At 35.3% G+C, this 17,167-nt stretch overlaps 1 protein-coding gene and 2 non-coding genes across 3 annotated transcripts in view; all 3 read left to right on the top strand.

Annotated features, from left to right (window-relative positions):
* The window catches only part of XPR1 (xenotropic and polytropic retrovirus receptor 1), a 193,436-nt gene that overhangs the window by 168,879 nt on the left and 7,390 nt on the right, over positions 1-17,167 (top strand). The window contains exons 12-13 of the mRNA XM_029933366.1: positions 12,688-12,854; positions 14,579-14,718. Coding sequence (XP_029789226.1) covers positions 12,688-12,854; positions 14,579-14,718 — 307 coding nt within the window. The remainder of the gene's footprint in view (positions 1-12,687; positions 12,855-14,578; positions 14,719-17,167) is intronic.
* On the top strand, positions 682-820 carry LOC115288855. The gene has a single exon (XR_003907242.1).
* On the top strand, positions 897-979 carry LOC115288837. Its single transcript, XR_003907224.1, has one exon.

Genomic DNA, 17,167 nt, shown 5'->3' with positions numbered 1-17,167 from the left:
ATATATATGTATTTGTAAGGATCCATCTTAAATATAGAAGTACTATATTTTTATACACAGACACAGCTGTCATGACAAAAGGTGAAATACTATAGACCTTCTCATTAAAATCTGAACTAACATATGGGCACCTGGGTAGCCAGTTGGTCAAGCATCCAACTCTTGGTTTTGGGTCAGGTTATGATCTCAGAGTTCATGAGTTCGAACCAGGCGTTGACTATCAGCACAGAGCCTGTTTGGAATTCTCTCTTGCCCTTTCTGTGCCTCTCCTGCTTGCTCCCTCTCACTCTCTCTCTCTCTTTAAAGTAAATAAACTTTAAAAATATTTTTGATAAATCTGGACTAACAAAGATATCTGCCATCATCACTATTATTTAACATTCTTCTATTATTCTTGTGCAAGAAAATGAAAGTAAGAATATTAAAAAATTTTAAAGCAGTAATAAAAATAAAATGTCAACATTTATAATGATTGTCCAATGTTCTCACTTTATTTGCCTTTTTGTGAAATTTTTATGGTGAATGTATAATATTTTATAAACAGGAAAACAGTCGTTTTCATTAAAAAAGTAAAAGGCCTGCAGAAAGCCTAGGCCACCAGAGAGAGGCCCTGAGACTGGGAGCCGGAGGGGTTGGGGGGTGGCATCCAAGGGAATGTAGTGAATGTTGTAGGGCAGAGACACCCCGAGTCCCCGTTACAGCCCCCAGTGAACTCTCGGTGTTTTCCTTATATGATCAGGCCCTATTGCTGGCGTCGCCGCTAGTCCAGAGCCTGAGATTATGAAAATGTGTCTGGCGAAGTGGGGCTGGGGACTGGGGCCTGGAGATTAGAGGCAGCAGGCAGGCTGGAGATAAGGGAGATTTAGGGAGGACTCTGCCGCTGTAACTGTGAGCCCTGGTCGATGACGACGTGACCACTGCGCAATCTGAGTTCTGGGAACCAGGTGATGGAGTGTGTGCTGAGAGCAGACTGAGACCGGGCAAAAAAAATAGTAATTTAAAAAATTAAAAGGCCTGAATTATATTTCTAAAGCTCTTTTAGCTCCTTATTTGTTTTTAAGTTTATATATTTATTTTGAGAGAGAGAGAGAGAGAGTGTGTGAGCAGAGGAGGGACATAGAGCTAGAATCCCAAGCAGATTCCACACTGTCAACGCACAGCCTGCCCAGGGCTCAATCTCAAGAGTGGGGAGAGATGAATACCGGAGCCGAAATCAGGAGTTGGATGCTTAATCGCTGAGCCACTCAGACACCCTACTTTTACCCTTTATATTCTATTGTTCTAATAGAGCTGTTTGCCAATACATAGCTTCTTGGCACTCATTATTTCATTTTGAATCTGATTTCACCCTGAAAGGAACTCTAGGACAGATGTTACTTATTATGTTTTTTTAAAGTAAGGAAGGTTAAATTGCTTGCCCCAAGTCACATGGCAATAAGTAGCAAAACCAGAATTCTGTCTCTGAATCCACTCGTTTTTACACCCTGAAAAGTTGTATTTCCAACAAGGTGGCATGATGTAATTCTGTGATTCTCAAACTTTAGTCTGTATATGAATCACCATGGATTGTTACTTACAAATGCTTATTAATTCTTAGGCCCACCTTCAGTTATTTTCAGGAGGATTAGGATGATGACCCCAAAATTTGTCTTTTTAAGACGTGCCTCATGATGGCTCTATTTACCACACGGAAGTATATACTAGTAGAATTTAAAGAATAGAGATTATAAATGGATAGGGTGTTGAGCAAATATAGAAACTGAGTTTGAATTTTGCTTCCTCCTACTGTACTATTTATGAGATCTTGGACAGCCAAACAATGAATTATAGGGAGGCAATAGAACATATTAAGTGAGAGCATGGGCTTTGAATTATAGCACCTTAGACATGTTACCTGATAACAGCAGTCCCCATTTCATAAAGAAGGTTCTAAGGAAATAGGTGCCAAGTTCTTTAGGGAAGAATGAGAAAGCAGGGCAGAGACAGACCAAAAGTGTTACTCTAATGGAAGTTTCAATAGCAACCAAAAAAACTCAAAGTACCAAAGATTCTTTACTGAGAAAAAGAATTTATGTTTTTCCCATCAGTTTTTATTCTTAGAGTCATTAGAGACTATTTAAACTTTTTATTTTTAGTTAAATCTCAAAGCATACTGGTGACTACAGTAGATGAGTTGGTTCCTAGAATAAGTATTTGAATAGATGTTTCAGAAGTACTGGTAAAATTTGAAATAATACAGGTTTTGCTCCTAACATTTATTTTAAAAGAAAAGGTAACTTGAAATAAAAGGTATTTGAGAGAAGAGAAATGAAGGTTTCTATTTAAAGGCATTACAGTCTTGGACTCTTTCACTCTGAGACTAAGAATTGTTTCAAATGGCATATTTAGATCTGATATGTTATACTAGTGTAGAATGTTGGCAGGTTATATGGAAAATGGTGGAAAAGATTTTGGCATTCCCTCTCTCTCAAGGCATGCCTCCTATTATATATATTCTCACTTCTTTTTAGATCTGTTAATTAGCCATAATGTGGAATATATATTATTATTTTTACATCTTTTGATTACATTTTTATCTATATTTATTCTTTATTCAACTCTAATTAATGTACCCTACTATTATGGCTGTTGAACTCTTATCCAATCTTATTTCCATTTTTAATTGACTATAGCTTGTGTTTATGACTTAATTTTTTTCAGTTCAATTAAGAAAAAAGTTCCTACCCATATGAATGTAGTACCTGGAGCTTTCTTACCGCTTCGTAAAATAAGCACTTGAGATACTGTCAAAACTTCATTGGATCCAAGGGGCACCTGGGTGGCTCACTCAGTTGGACGTCTGACTTCAGCTCAGGACATAATCTCCCAGTTCATGAGTTCAAGCCCCACATCCAGCTCGCTGCTGTCAGCCTATCAGCACAGAGCGTGCTTCCCATCCTCTTTCCCCCCTCTCTGCCCTCTCTGCCCCTTCCCCACTGATGCTCTCCCTAAAATAAATAATTTTTTAAATTTAATCTTTATATTACCTTTTTTTTTTGAGAGCCAGAGAGAGCAGGGGCAGAAAGAGAGTCTCAAGCAGGCTCCATGCTTAGTACGGAGCCCAGTGCGGGGCTTGTCATGACTTGAGCTAAAATCAAGAGTTGGATTCTCAAATGACTAAGCTATCCAGGTGCCCCAGGATCCTTATATTTCTTTGTAAAGTGATTATGGTTGATAGTATTCCATTTAGTTAAATAAATGAAACTATGTCTCTTTGTAGGAGAAAAGGCAAAAACACGTAATTTTATCCACTCCAGAAATATTTTTATTTGGTTGTACTACTCAAGGAGTTGGGAAAGGCAACAATCAACCTTTAATAATAACTGAAGAGATCATTTTGTTATTGAGAAGCCAATAAATAAGAATTTATAACAAATAGTAAATTGAATAAAAATACAACTTAGTCATTGAATTGCCTTCTTGTTTACCTCTGTCACATCTATTTTATTCAACAAACATTTACAAAACACCTAGAGTGTTTTAGACTGTGTTTGGTGCTAGACATGTATGAACACAACATATCCTGCCTTTAAGACTCGTCCTTTTGGAGCTCCCAGTTTAATAAGGGAGAACAACAAAATAGAACATAAAATATCGGTATTGTGTAGTGTGCTGAGGTGGGTCAGAAGAGGGAGTGGTTAACTTAGTAGGGTTTTGAGGAACAGCCAAGTTATGTTTTTTAATTAAACTTTTTATTTTGAGATAATTATAGATTCACATGTAGTTATTAGAATAACAGAGAGCCCAGGGCACCTGGATAGCTCAGTTGGTTAAGCGTCTGACTTTGGCTCAGGTCATAATCTCACAGTTTATGAGTTCAAGCTCTGGGTTGGACTCTTGCTTACAGCTTAGACCCTGGAGCCTGCCTCAGAGTCTCTGTCTCCCTCCTTCTCTCTCTGCCTGGGCTCCCCTGCTTGTGCTCTGCCTCTCTTTCAAAAATAAAAACACATTTTAAAAATTACAAAAAAAGTTATAATAGCCTGCATACCCTTCATACAAGTTCTCCAATGGTGACGTATTACAGAAGTATAGTACAATATCACAACCAGGGTATTGACTTTGATAGTCTGGTACAGAAAGTTTCCATCACCACAAGGATCCTTCATATTATCTTTTTGCCTTCCCTCCTGCCCCCATTTTTTCCCACCCCCTGGCTATCATTAATAAGTTCTCCATTTCATATAGTCCTTTTGAGATTGCTTTTTTTCACTTAACATGATTCTCTGGAGATTGATCCAGGTGGTTGCATGAATCATATTTGTTCCTTTTTATTGCTAAGTAGTGTTTCATGGTGTGGATAGACTATAGTTTAACCATTCACCCACTGAATGACATGTGTGTTGTTTCCAAGGTAATTCAGGCTATTATGAACATAAATTGTCATATCTCTATGATTAATCCCCAAGAGTGCAGTTGCTGCTTAGTGTGGTAGCTGCATGTTTACTTTTTTAATAAAACTACCAAACTATTTTCAGAATGGTTGTACCATTTACATTCTCATCAGTGCCTGAGTGGTCTGGTTTTTCTGCATCCCTGCCAACCTTTGATGTTATCACTTTTTAAAATTTTAGCCATTTTGGTAGGTGTGTAATGATACCTTATTGTGGCTTTAATTCTGTTGAACATCTTTTTATATGGTTATTCGATATGTATATCCTCTTCAGTGAAATGTCTTCATGTCTTTTGCCCATTTTTAATTGGATTGTTTGGTTCTTTATTGAATTATTAGAGTTCTTTATATTTTAGATACTAACACTTTGTTGGATAAGATTTACAAGTATTTTCTTTCTAGTATTTTTAATGATTAATAGGCCTGAGTTTTTAGTATAGTTTAGATTTGCAGAATAATTGAGCAGATAGTACATAGAGTTCCCCTATACCCTCCCCCATCCCATCTCACTCTCATACACAGTTATGTCTGTTATTAACATCATGCATTAGTGTGGTATATTTGTTACAATTAATGAACAAATATTGATAGGTTATTGGCAATAGTTCATAGTTTACATTAAGATTAACTTTTTATGTTGTAGAGTTTTGCAGTTTTTGACAAATGCGTAATGACACATGTCCACCATAAGAGTTTCATATGGAATAGTTTCATTATCCTAAGCATCCCCGGGGCTTCACCTATTTGTCTCTCTGCTCCTTCTTCCCTCTGAGCAACCACTCATCTTGTTTACTATCTCTACAAATGTGCTTTTCCAAAATGTCCTGTTGTTGGAACCATACAGTGTGTAGCCTTTTCAGACTGACTTTTTTCACTTAGCTCATTTCTTTTTATTGCTGTATAATGTTCCGTTGTACCACTTCAGTTCATCCATTTACCTGCTAAAAGTCATCTTAGTTGCTTCCAGTTTTCATAATTATATTACAATAAATCTGCTGTAAATGTGTGTTGGTTTTTGTGTGGTCATACTTCTCAACTGAACGTAGGTGTACAATTATGGTATGGCTATGTTTAGTTTTTTGTAAGAAACTGCCAAACTGGCTTCCAAATTGGCTGTGTCATGTTGCATTCCTGCCAGCAGTAAATGAGCATTCTTGTTGCCCCACATCCTTGTCAACATTTGGTAGTCAGTTTTGGTATTTTAGACACTCTCTTAGGGGCATAGTGGTATCTCATTGCTGTTCTACTTAGTAATTTCCTAAGGACATCTGATGGTGAGCATCTTCTCATATACTTATTTGCTGTCTGTGTATCTTCTTTGGTCAGGTGTTTGTTCACACCTCTTGACCATTTTTTAATTGGATTATTTGTCTCATTGTTGTAGAATTTTAAGAGTGCTTCATATATTTTGGATACAAGTCACTGGATACTATTTGCAGATATTTTCTCCCTGTCTGCAGCCTGTCTTCTTATCCTCTTAACATGGCCTTACACAAATCAAAAGTTTTTAATTTCTATGAAGTTAAGCTTATCAGTTTTTCCTTTCTGGATCATGCCTTCGGTTTCAAATCCAGGAACTCTTTGCCTAGCCCTAGATCCTGTAGGTTTTCTGCATTTTTTTTCCTAAGAATTTTATGTCTTATTTTCAAGTTTTTGATCCATTTTGAGTACATTTTTACATAAGGTGTATGACAGATTGAGGTTCATATTTTTGCCTATGGATGTCTAACTGCCCCAGCACCTTTTGTTCAAAGGGCTCTTTTTCCTATAGTAAATTGCTTGTGTGCCTTGTCAAAAATTAGTTGGGCATATTTGTGTGAGTCTATTTCTGAGTTCTCTATTTTATTCTATTGATCTATGTATCCTTCACTGATACCACACAATCTTTTTTTTACCTGTGACTTTTTTTATTGGATAAATTTGATGTTACAACATTCTATAAGTGTAAGGCATACGTTGTGTTACTTTGATACATTTATATATTATAATATGACTGCTGATACAGCATTGTCACATTATGTAATTATAGCATGATATTATTGTCTATTATTACTTGCTTGGTTAGATTTATAAGTATTTTATTTTATTGTCTTGATGCTATTATGAATAGGTTGGTTTTCCTTATTTTTCAGATGTTTCATCATTAGTATAAAGAAATGCAGTTGATTTGTATATGTTGATTTTATATCCTGCTGCTTTACTGAAATCATTGATGAATTCCAACAGTTTCTTGACTGGGTTTTTCTGTTTTAAGTTTATTTATTTATTTTTGAGAGAGAGAGCATGCGAATGAGGAGAGAGGTAGAGGGCAAAAGAGAATCCCAAGCAGGTTCCACGCTCAGCATGAAGCTCAACCCAGGTCTCAGCCCCCCAACCCTGAGATCATGACCTGAGCTGGTATCAAGAGTTGGATGCTTAACCAACTGAGCCACCCAGACACTCTCTTTGAGATTTTCTGTATAGAGGATCATATCATCAACAAATAATGACAGTTTTACTTTTTCTTTTCTAATTTTGGATGCCTCTTATTTCTTTGTCTTGCCTAATTGTTCTAGCTAAGACTTTCAGTACTGTATTGAATAGGAGTAGTCAGAGTGGGCATCCTTGCCTTATTCCTGATCTTTGGGGAAACACTCTCAGTTTTTCTCCATTGAATAAAATATTAGCTGTGGGTTATGTTGTATATGGCCCTTATTATATTGAAGTATGTTATCTTCTATACCCAGTCTGTTAAAGAGTCTTTGTCATGAAAGTATGTTGTATTTTGGTTTTTCTGCATCTATTGAGATGATGCAATTTTTATCTTTCACTTATTGATATGTATATTACATTAATGATTTGTATATGTTGAACCATCCTTACATACCAGAAATAAATCTCACTAGGGCATGGTATATAATCTTTTTAATGTGTCTGTGAATTCAGTTTGCTAATATTTTGTTGAGAATTTTTACATCTATTATTCATCAAAGATACTGGTCTATAGTTTTCTTGTGTTCTTATCTGATTTTGGTATCAAAGTAATGCTGGCTTCTTAGAATGAGTGTGGAAGTGTTTTCTCCTGGATATTTTGGAAGTTTGAGGAGCATTGGTGTTAATTCTTCTTTGAATTTTGTATGCAGAATGAAGTAATATGTAATATTTAAATTTTACTTTTCACAGACCTTAGAAATGTTTTTAATATTACTTTATAATTTTATGCAACTGTCTTTTCATTTAGAATTGAGATGGACTTAAAGAAAGCTGTCTGGAACAAAAAAGTTCCTTGGATAAAGATTCCTACTTCTAGTTTCCTCATTTATCTGTAGACCTTATGATTTCCATTTTTTTCCCTAATTTTTTAATGTTTATTTTTTAGAGAGACAGAGCACGAGTAGGGGAGGGGCAGAGAGAGATGGAGACACAGAATCTGAAGCAGGTTCCAGGCTCTGAGCTGTCAGCACAGAGCCCAACTCAGGGCTCACACTCACAAACTACAAGATAATGACCTGAGCTGAAGTTGGACGCTAAACTGACTGAACTACCCAGGCACCCCTAATTATTTCCATTTTTATCTCAATCATTTTAAGATTATGGATTCTCTATAACCACAAAGTTGGAAAGAGGCAACTCTTTCCAGACCTAGATCTTCTAACTTCAAGTCCAGTTATCTTTCCACTTACTGTCTCTTGAAACTTAAGCTTTCTTAACTATAAAATAGGAATTACAATGTCTTTCTTGCCTGCTCTGGGGATAAATATTATAATTACCTAAGAAGGGGTAATACATGTGACCTCACATTTTAACTAAAACACATTAAAGAAGGTCGCTTGGGTGGCTCAGTCAGTTGAGCATTCAACTCTTGCTTTTGGCTCAAGTCATGATTCCAGGGTCGTGGGATTGAGCTCCATTTCAGGCTCTGAGGTGAGCATGGAACCTGCTTAAGATTCTCTCTCACTCTCACTCTCTCTTCACCCCCTTCTCTCTCCCTCACCTCTCCTCTCCTATTCACACATTCACTCTTTCTCTAAAATTAAAAAGAAACACATATACACAGTAAAGATCCAGGAAATATCTGTATCCATTAATTTTTAGAGAACCATATTAATCTTGTAATTTAGTGTTTTGATGTTTTAGGTTATGGGTCTAAAACTAGGATTTGTGAGATGCCAAATTCATTTATAACTCAGCTTGCCTGTGTAGGTTTGGCCTTTGAAAATGGTGTCCAGTCTATTTTGTTTTTTTAATTTAATTTCTGATTAAAAACTAGTAAACTGTTATCAGAGTAGAAAGAGTTTGGTTGAAAAAACCATTTGTTTTCTTTTAATACAATGCCACTTCTTTCATTTTTAAAATATCCCTGAAAAAAAAAATACAATAAGACCACATATCTTATGGTTCAGGATGATTTTCATATATAATTTTCCTGATTTCTCTCTCAGCACTTTTCCTAACATGTTATTTTGCTTTATCCCTTCTATAATAATAATGGGTACAAAACTCTAAGAAGCTTATTTTTATTTGTTTTAGATTCAGTAGATACCATTGCCATAAATATTTCCAGTATGAATTATGCTTCTGACATGACAGATGTTAATAGAAGCTTAGGGTAGAATAGCAATGACTTGATTTTCTATGATTTTGAACATCGCTAAAGTGGGCTACCAGAGTTAGCCAAGAGAGAATTAGATGTAATTGCTTGCCTAAAGTGATAATATCTTTCTAGTACATCCCCTGAATGCCAATAAAGGCAGATGATTTCAGGGAAAAGCCCTCCTCATTTGGGAGATGGGAAAGATCAAATAAGGGTAATAATTAAAAAGAGACCAAAATGTAACACATGTAGACTATGTATATGCTAATCATTATCTGAAGAAGTAAGGTGAAACATTTCTTATGCCAAAATAATCTGTTGGAATGCCTTTTTAAAAGGCCTTGTATGTGTTTCACAGAAATTTCATGGAAATAGTTTGAACTTAGAAAGGAAAGAGGCCCTTGACCCATTGTACCTTTTTAAGAATCACACTCTAAGAATAGGACTTATATTTAAAATCTAAAAGACATTAAAGAAACTAGTACATTGATTTCTGTTTCATTGTCAATTCCTTTCTTTTGAACTCTCCCCCCCACAATCTCCTTTTTTATATAATAATTTGAATTTGATGATTTCTTTAGTAATTAGAAAAGAAAATCAGCTTTCAGTAAAACACTTGATGTTACCTATACTTACTTGAGAAATACTTATTTTTTACCTCTTGATGAATATCTATAACTTTATTTTCATTTCATTACTTTTTAAAATTTGTTTTAATGTTTTTTATTTATTTTTGAGAGACAGAGAGACAGCACGAGCAGGGGAGGGCCAGAGGGAGAGGGAGACATGGAATCCAAAGCAGGCTCCAGGCTTCAGGATGTCAGCACAGAGCCTGACACGGGGCTTGAACACACAAACTGAGAGATCATGACGAGCCAAAATCGGACGCTTAACCGACTGAGCCTCCCAGGCGCCCCTCATTTCATTACTTTTATTAGCAAACAGAATGGTGGTTTATTGTGAAAATGAAATGAAATAATATATATAAAGTACCTGGCACATTGTAAGCATCCAATTTTTAAAAAATTGTGTTAATGTTTATTCATTTTTTTGAGAGAGAGATGGAGACAGGGCATGAGTAGGGGAGGGGCAGTGAGAGAAGGAAACACAGAGTCCAAAGCAGGCTCCAGGCTCTGAGCTGTTAGCATAGGCCTGATGCGGGGCTCAAACCCAGGAACCATGAGACCATGACCTGAGACAAAGTCAGACACTGAGCTGCCCAGGTGCCCCAAGCATTCACCTTTTAAAAAGAGTTGCAAATATAATTTACAGTTAAGTTGCTTGTCTTTTTCTCTTTGTGTTGATCTTGTTTTGAAAATACAAGAAGAGCATAAATTTTATTAAGGTGCTAAATTTGCTTTACACATTACAAACCTTAGTACACATAAGATTTTTTTAATGCAATCATAATGTTGATTACTGAATAATAAATACTGACCTGGCTAGACTAATAAACATTAAAAAGAAATTTTAAAAAAAGAAATAGTTTAACCTTGAAAATGTGTTTATATCTAAGCTTGACTGTTCATTAGTATCACTTATGAGCCATTTAAAAAATACTGGTTTCTGTTTATAACCATTAACTTTCCAGAAGAAGCTAAACAGTGATGTGCCAGCTCTTAGGTAGAAGTAGGGATGAGACGTACTGGTTTGCAGTGTTTGTTGGTTTCCATGTATAAATACTTACACAGTAGCCTGTGTAAGCTACTAAGAAACTAAGATTGGATGTTGGGAAAAGATGTATAGCAGCCCAGCATTATATAATATTTCCATCATACAGATATAATAAGCTTACATAATCTAAAAAAGGATAATAGCAGAATTTAGTAAAATAATTAGGAAGTATTGAATTTTCATTTAACCTTTGTTTTTAATATAACTAATTGTAAGTTTATGTAATTTAATTTTTAATAATAGCTTAAGTTTGAAAATGTAACAGTCACTTCTTACAAGCTGGTACAAACTGATTAACGCTGGACCTCTTTTTAAAAAATTATTTATTTACTTGTTTTGAGAGAGAGAGAGAGAGAGAGAGAGAGAGAGAGAGAGAGAGAGAATCCCAAGCAGAGTCTGTGCTGTCAGCGCTGAGCCCGAATTGAGGCTTGATCTCACAAATGGTGGGATAACGAACTGAGCCAAAATCAAGAGTCAGAGGCTTAACCAACTGAGCCACCCAAGTGCCCCTCCAGCCTCATTTTAAATCAGACCCCTTACCCTCCTTGTCTCACCCACACTGGATTTAGATGACTTGCAGCCCCTCAGATACTCCTAGTACTTTCCCACGCTCATTACTGTTCGTTATCTTCCTTAAGCTTTGAATGTCCTTGCCTCATCTGCCTGACTTTTGCAACACTGTTTATTTATCCTTCTACAAATAACTCAAATGCTACTTCCTCTTATTTCCTATTATTGGAAACATTCCCATTCTCCTTGATGTTTTCCTAGTGCTTTATTTATTCTTCGTGTTGAGCTCAAATTTATCAATAACAAAGGGCTATTTTCACTCACTGTAATATAAATGTCTAAAGGGTGCCTTTGAATCAAACTGTACTTAATTAATACTTGAATACCTAAAAATGATTAATAAAAACTTCTTTCATTAAGAAGAATTTTAATTTATTTTTGTAAGTTTATTTTTTTTGGTTATCTCTGTACCCAGTATGAGGCTTGACTGAACTCACAATCCTGAGATCAAGAGTCACATACTCTTCCAATTGAGCCAACCAGACACCTTTTCCTTTATTTCAGTAGGAAGGATTGTGGTTAAGGCATGATACATCCTTACTTTCTATGCCTTTGGGAAACTAACCAAAATTTTAACTTTTTTGAATTAGATGTTTCATACCTCTTTTTTCCCAATAATTCAGGACTATATTAGTGGTTAAATACCTATATATATCCTATACCTAGAGAACACAAACAACATCATGATGACTCTCAAAACTTAACAAAGAATGTCCTTAGAGAATATATGAGGCAGGCACTAGAGTGTGAAAAATAAATGCTAAATTATATAAGTACATACACAAATTATTTTTATTATTCTGATTCGGTGTTCCCAGCATTTATATCTATAAACAACCTCTAAAGAAGCAAAAATATCATGCTTTGTGAATGAGAGAAATTTGCTTTCATTTATATCCTTAAGGATCAATTCTTCATCAGTCTGTTGCTTTCTAGCATTTTGTCTAGGATTAAAATTACCTGGTTGCCTTCACAGTAAGTATTGTCAAGATCTGAGTGTACTAAGGAAATGTTCTAAAATGAAAACAATCTAAGAATTTGTTGAAAAACATGTAACACATTTATTAGTGGGATTTTATAATTTTTTTCATCTTTGACCCTAATCTGCCACCTGATGGCAAAAATTAAAATGACATCTTTTGTAATATTCAAAACCTCCATTGCAATTATTTGGATTTTTATGTTTTCAGCATACAGCCTCCAAAAATGCATGTTTGTGCAAATTTTATGTTTTTGATAAGGGATTGATGATTACTTTGTACTTCAGGAGAATCAGATTTACTATTTAACTTCTATTAGTGTCCCTAACCAGGGATGTTTTTATAAAATCTTACTTCCTTGATGGGGCCGTATAAAGAATATGCTTTTTAAGTTAGTTTTATCAATAAAGAATTCTATCTTAATCTAGTAATTTTCTCTTTTACTTTTCCCTTTTCTTTAGAACGAGGTCACTCAGACACCATGGTTTTCTTCTACCTGTGGATTGTGTTTTGTATCATCAGTTCCTGCTATACCCTCATCTGGGATCTGAAGATGGACTGGGGTCTTTTTGATAAGAATGCTGGAGAAAACACCTTTCTCCGGGAAGAGATTGTCTACCCCCAAAAAGTATGTACAAAAGTGTTTGTGTTTGTTTAAAAAAAAAAAATCCCAAACAAGTGTATCAAATCTTATTATGATATATACCTAACCCCAACTTAATACATTTAGAAAAAACAACTAATTACCAAAAAATACTAATGCGCTCTGTCAGCAAAAATGTCAGGTTTTTACCACCTGCTGGGCACTATACAAAATAAAAACAATGTAAAGTCTGGTTCTCAAAGAGGCCATAAACTATGTTAAACAAGTGAGTAAACAAATTACAGTACAATGTGATAAAGTCTAGAACAGAGGAATAAATAACTTACCAGAATTTATGACCTAATTTTGACATGCAGTTCCCTCTGTCTCAGATGCCCTCTTCTCTCTCTTTTGTCTGCCTTGCAAACTCTTGTTCTCCTTTTCGTATTTATTTACTTCTTTAACTGAAGCTATAATTGACAGTGTTACATTAGTTTCATGTGTACAACATAGTGATTCAACAACTCTGCATGTTATGCTGTGCTCACACAACATTGGTGAAGTTAAAACTCTACTTTTCTCTGTCTTGTGACCTCATGTTAAGTTATTCCTCCCAAAAGACTTTCACATTTTTGGTAACCTCAGCTCCCACATAGTCATCTGTAGATCAGTTTAAGACTGACTCTTAAAATAACATGAAATTGTAGTTCTTTATTGAGGCCTAATAATGAGTGTGTGGATTTATCCATAAAACTGCATTTATCGCTACATTGGATGGATGGGGAAAGGAGCAGAGAGGAATGTAAATATGTTAAAATCTTCATAGTATTTATGATAAGCAGTGGATAACATCTACAGTTGATTAATCGGGATATAGCAATATACACACATTATTTAGAAATATGGAGGATAATTCCTCGGAGAGAGGTAACTACAAATTTCGAAATTGTCTCTAAAGAATGAGAAAAGAAGACGGTAAAGGGACTGCTCTTTTTTTTGTTAATAGCCTTCTAACATGACTGATATTCCTGCGTTAATTTAAAAAAAAATGCAGTGGTGTAATGCAAAGCAGTTCTAGTTTCCAACCTTTAAATACATATATTTTAAGAGCTGATTATCCATAGATTAAGAATGAGCAAATCCATGAGTTACAGTTCTGGTGTATTGGCAGTTTGTGTATTTAAAACTTTTGTGCAGCTAAAATTGAACACCTAAATACTGGGTAGTAACACTTGAAAAAATTATTGAATTCTGTCTTTCTCATGTAAAAATAGAACATTTCTTAAATTCAACCACGTTTATGATATCTAAGCTTCATTTTATTTAATGACATCAAAAAGCAAGGCAAAATTTCCTTCAAATGTAAAGCAATTTGAGAATAAAAGTGCAAATAACAGTTAATGAATCTGCTAATCTTTTTGCTATTGAGTCATTATTAGCATATGATGTACACTTTATAATCTCAGATCAAGATTCTCATCTGGCTTATACTTCTGGGGTCTAAAAGAGAGCCTGGCATACAATATGAGAAAAAAATGTATTTAAGTGATTAATGAAATTCAGTAAAACTTCAGTTTGAATATTGCACTATTTATGAGAAAAACTAAATTGGTGAGATCTTCCAAAATAGATAATAAAATAAAAATAAAACCTCTTCTCCTCTTTAATCCATGCTTATTGGTGGGACATATGGGAGTCTTGGTGCTGTGACAGGTGTGTTTATTTGTGAGAAATGTAACAATAAGTGTACTCAACTTATTATTCCTCAGGCCTATTACTACTGTGCCATCATAGAGGATGTGATCCTGCGCTTTGCTTGGACTGTCCAAATCTCAATCACCTCCATGACATTGTTGCCTCATTCTGGGGACATCATTGCTACTGTCTTTGCTCCCCTTGAGGTTTTCCGGTAAGCAAACTACCAAAAAGTCTATCCAAATTTTTTCCCCTAAAAGGCACCCAGTACTTACAAATTAGAATTTATTAAAACTTATACTCGAAAGGCTTAAATTTTCCAACTTTTCTCAAACTTTTCATTAGCCTCAGAGTTGGAAAATCCTACTTGAAGATCTAAAAGATTAACTCTTGGGAAGTTAAAATAGCTACTAGTGATGGCTTTTAAGCTCTGGTAGAGTTGAGCTCCATTGCAAGGGTCATGAGTGGAAACTGAGAAGTAAAACAAGGGCGCCTGGGTGGCTTGGTTGAGCATTCGACTCGGGATTTTGGCTCAGGTCATGATCCCAGGGCCATGGGATTGAACCCCATGTCTGGCTCCACACTGAGCAAGGAGCTTGCTTAAAATTGTCTCCTCTCACCCTCTGTCCCTCTCCCCTGCTTCCATACATGCTCTCCCTCCTCCCCCCTCTTAAAAAGTTTTAGAACAGAAATCTAATGTCTTTTGAGAATCATTATTTGCAGTTTGGCATTCTGGGTTATTGAGGCAGCCTTCTCACTGGAAACAATAAAAATTCCAGAGGAATTGTTTTTTAAATCTTCCTAAAAACATCAGTGATCTAACAAGATAGTCCAAAATCTAAGTAAAAGCAGATACCATAAAGGTAAGCAGAGCACTAAAGCTAATTTTGTACTAAAGACACATGTCAAACCTAGCAATTTAGAGAGTCAGTTGTGATAGCAAGTTCAAATTTGTATGCACCTATTAACATATAAAAATATGCAAAACAAAAGTTGACATTGCTAAAAAGTAGAAGTAGGTGATTTTACAATATTAGAGGAAGATTCTAACCTACTTTTCTCAGTAATAAATAGTCCATTTAGGCAGCTTGACCTAATTAACATATATGGAGCACTGCATTCAACTACTAAATGCACTTTCTCTTATTTGCATGTAGAACATTTATCAAAATTAACCACATCCTGGGCCTTAAAGTAAGTCTCAACAAATTTCAGAGGATTGAAATCACAAGAAGATAACTGAAAATTCCCAAATATTTAGAAATTAAGCAATACATGTCTAAATAACCTATAGGTCAAAGTTGAAATTGTAATGGAAATTTTTAAATATTTGAACATAATGAAACTGATAATGTGACAAAGTAAAATGTAGCTAAAGCCATGCTTAAGAAAGCAATATATAGTTTTAAATGTATACACTGGAAAAACAAACAGCTTCAAGAAAATTTTAAAATGGCATATCAAACCCAAATGAAAGTAGAAGGAAGGAAATATAAAGAACAGAAATTAATGGAATAGAAAACATAAAGTAGAGAAAATTAACAAGCCAAACTTAGTTCTTTAAAAAGATTAATAAAATTGACAAAATGTTTAAGTATGACTGATTTTTTTTAATTTTTATTTTTATTTTGAGAGGGTGCGCCAGTGGGTTAGGTGCAGAGAGAGGGAGAGAGGGAGAATCCCAGGCAGGGTCCACGCAGACAGCGCAGAGTCCAAAGTGGGGCTTTATCCCACAAACTGAGATAATGGCCTGAGCCAAAACCAAGAGTTGGATGCTCAGCCAGCTGAGCTACCCAGGCACCTCTAAACATAACTGATTAAGCAAAAAAAGAAAGAACACACAAATTACAAATAACAAAAATCCTCAAGATATATTTTTAAAAGAGTAAGATGATATCATGAACAACTTTATGCCAATAAGTTAAGAAAATGTTACATGGAGGGGTGCCTGGGTGGCTCAGTCAGTTAGGCATTCGACTTTAGCTCAGGTCATGATCTCACAGTTTGTGAGTTTGAGTCCCATGTCATGCTCTGTGGCTGACAGCTCAGAGCATGGAGCCTGCCTCAGACTCTGTGTCTCCTCTCTCTCTCTCTCTCTCTGCCCCTACTCCACTTGCACTCTCTCTCTCTCAAAAATAATAAATAAATAAACCTTAAAAATTGACATGGAATGGACAGATTCCTTGAAAAGCACTGTTTATCAAAACCAATAAAGAGAAAATCTGTTAGGCTTATATCAAAGAAATTATATTCATTTTAAATTCTTCTCACAAGGAAAATGGTAGGCCCAGGGAAATCCTTCAAAATATGAGGAAGAAATATTACCAGTTTTATATAAAACTCTTCCAGAGAAAAGAAGCAATAAAAGGAACACTTCCCAGTTCATTTTGTGCATCCAGCATGGCTTTAATATCTAAATCTGTGAGGACATTCCAAGGAAGACCAGTCTTTCTTGTACAGAAATGCAAAACTCCTGAAGAAGATATTAGCTAGTGAATCCAGCAATATATAAAAAGCATAGTACATCACAGCCAAGTTAGTCTCATTCTAGGAATGTGAGATTTAATAGTCAAAAATCAATTAATTTAAAAACTAATCTGTGTTAACTCACCACATTAACAGAATAAAGGGAGGAAAACCTTCAGATACATAGAAAACAGTAT

This window comes from Suricata suricatta, chromosome 3 (genome assembly GCF_006229205.1).
Source record: "Suricata suricatta isolate VVHF042 chromosome 3, meerkat_22Aug2017_6uvM2_HiC, whole genome shotgun sequence".
NCBI lineage: Eukaryota > Metazoa > Chordata > Mammalia > Carnivora > Herpestidae > Suricata > Suricata suricatta.
This window is presented reverse-complemented; position numbering and strand designations above follow the sequence as displayed.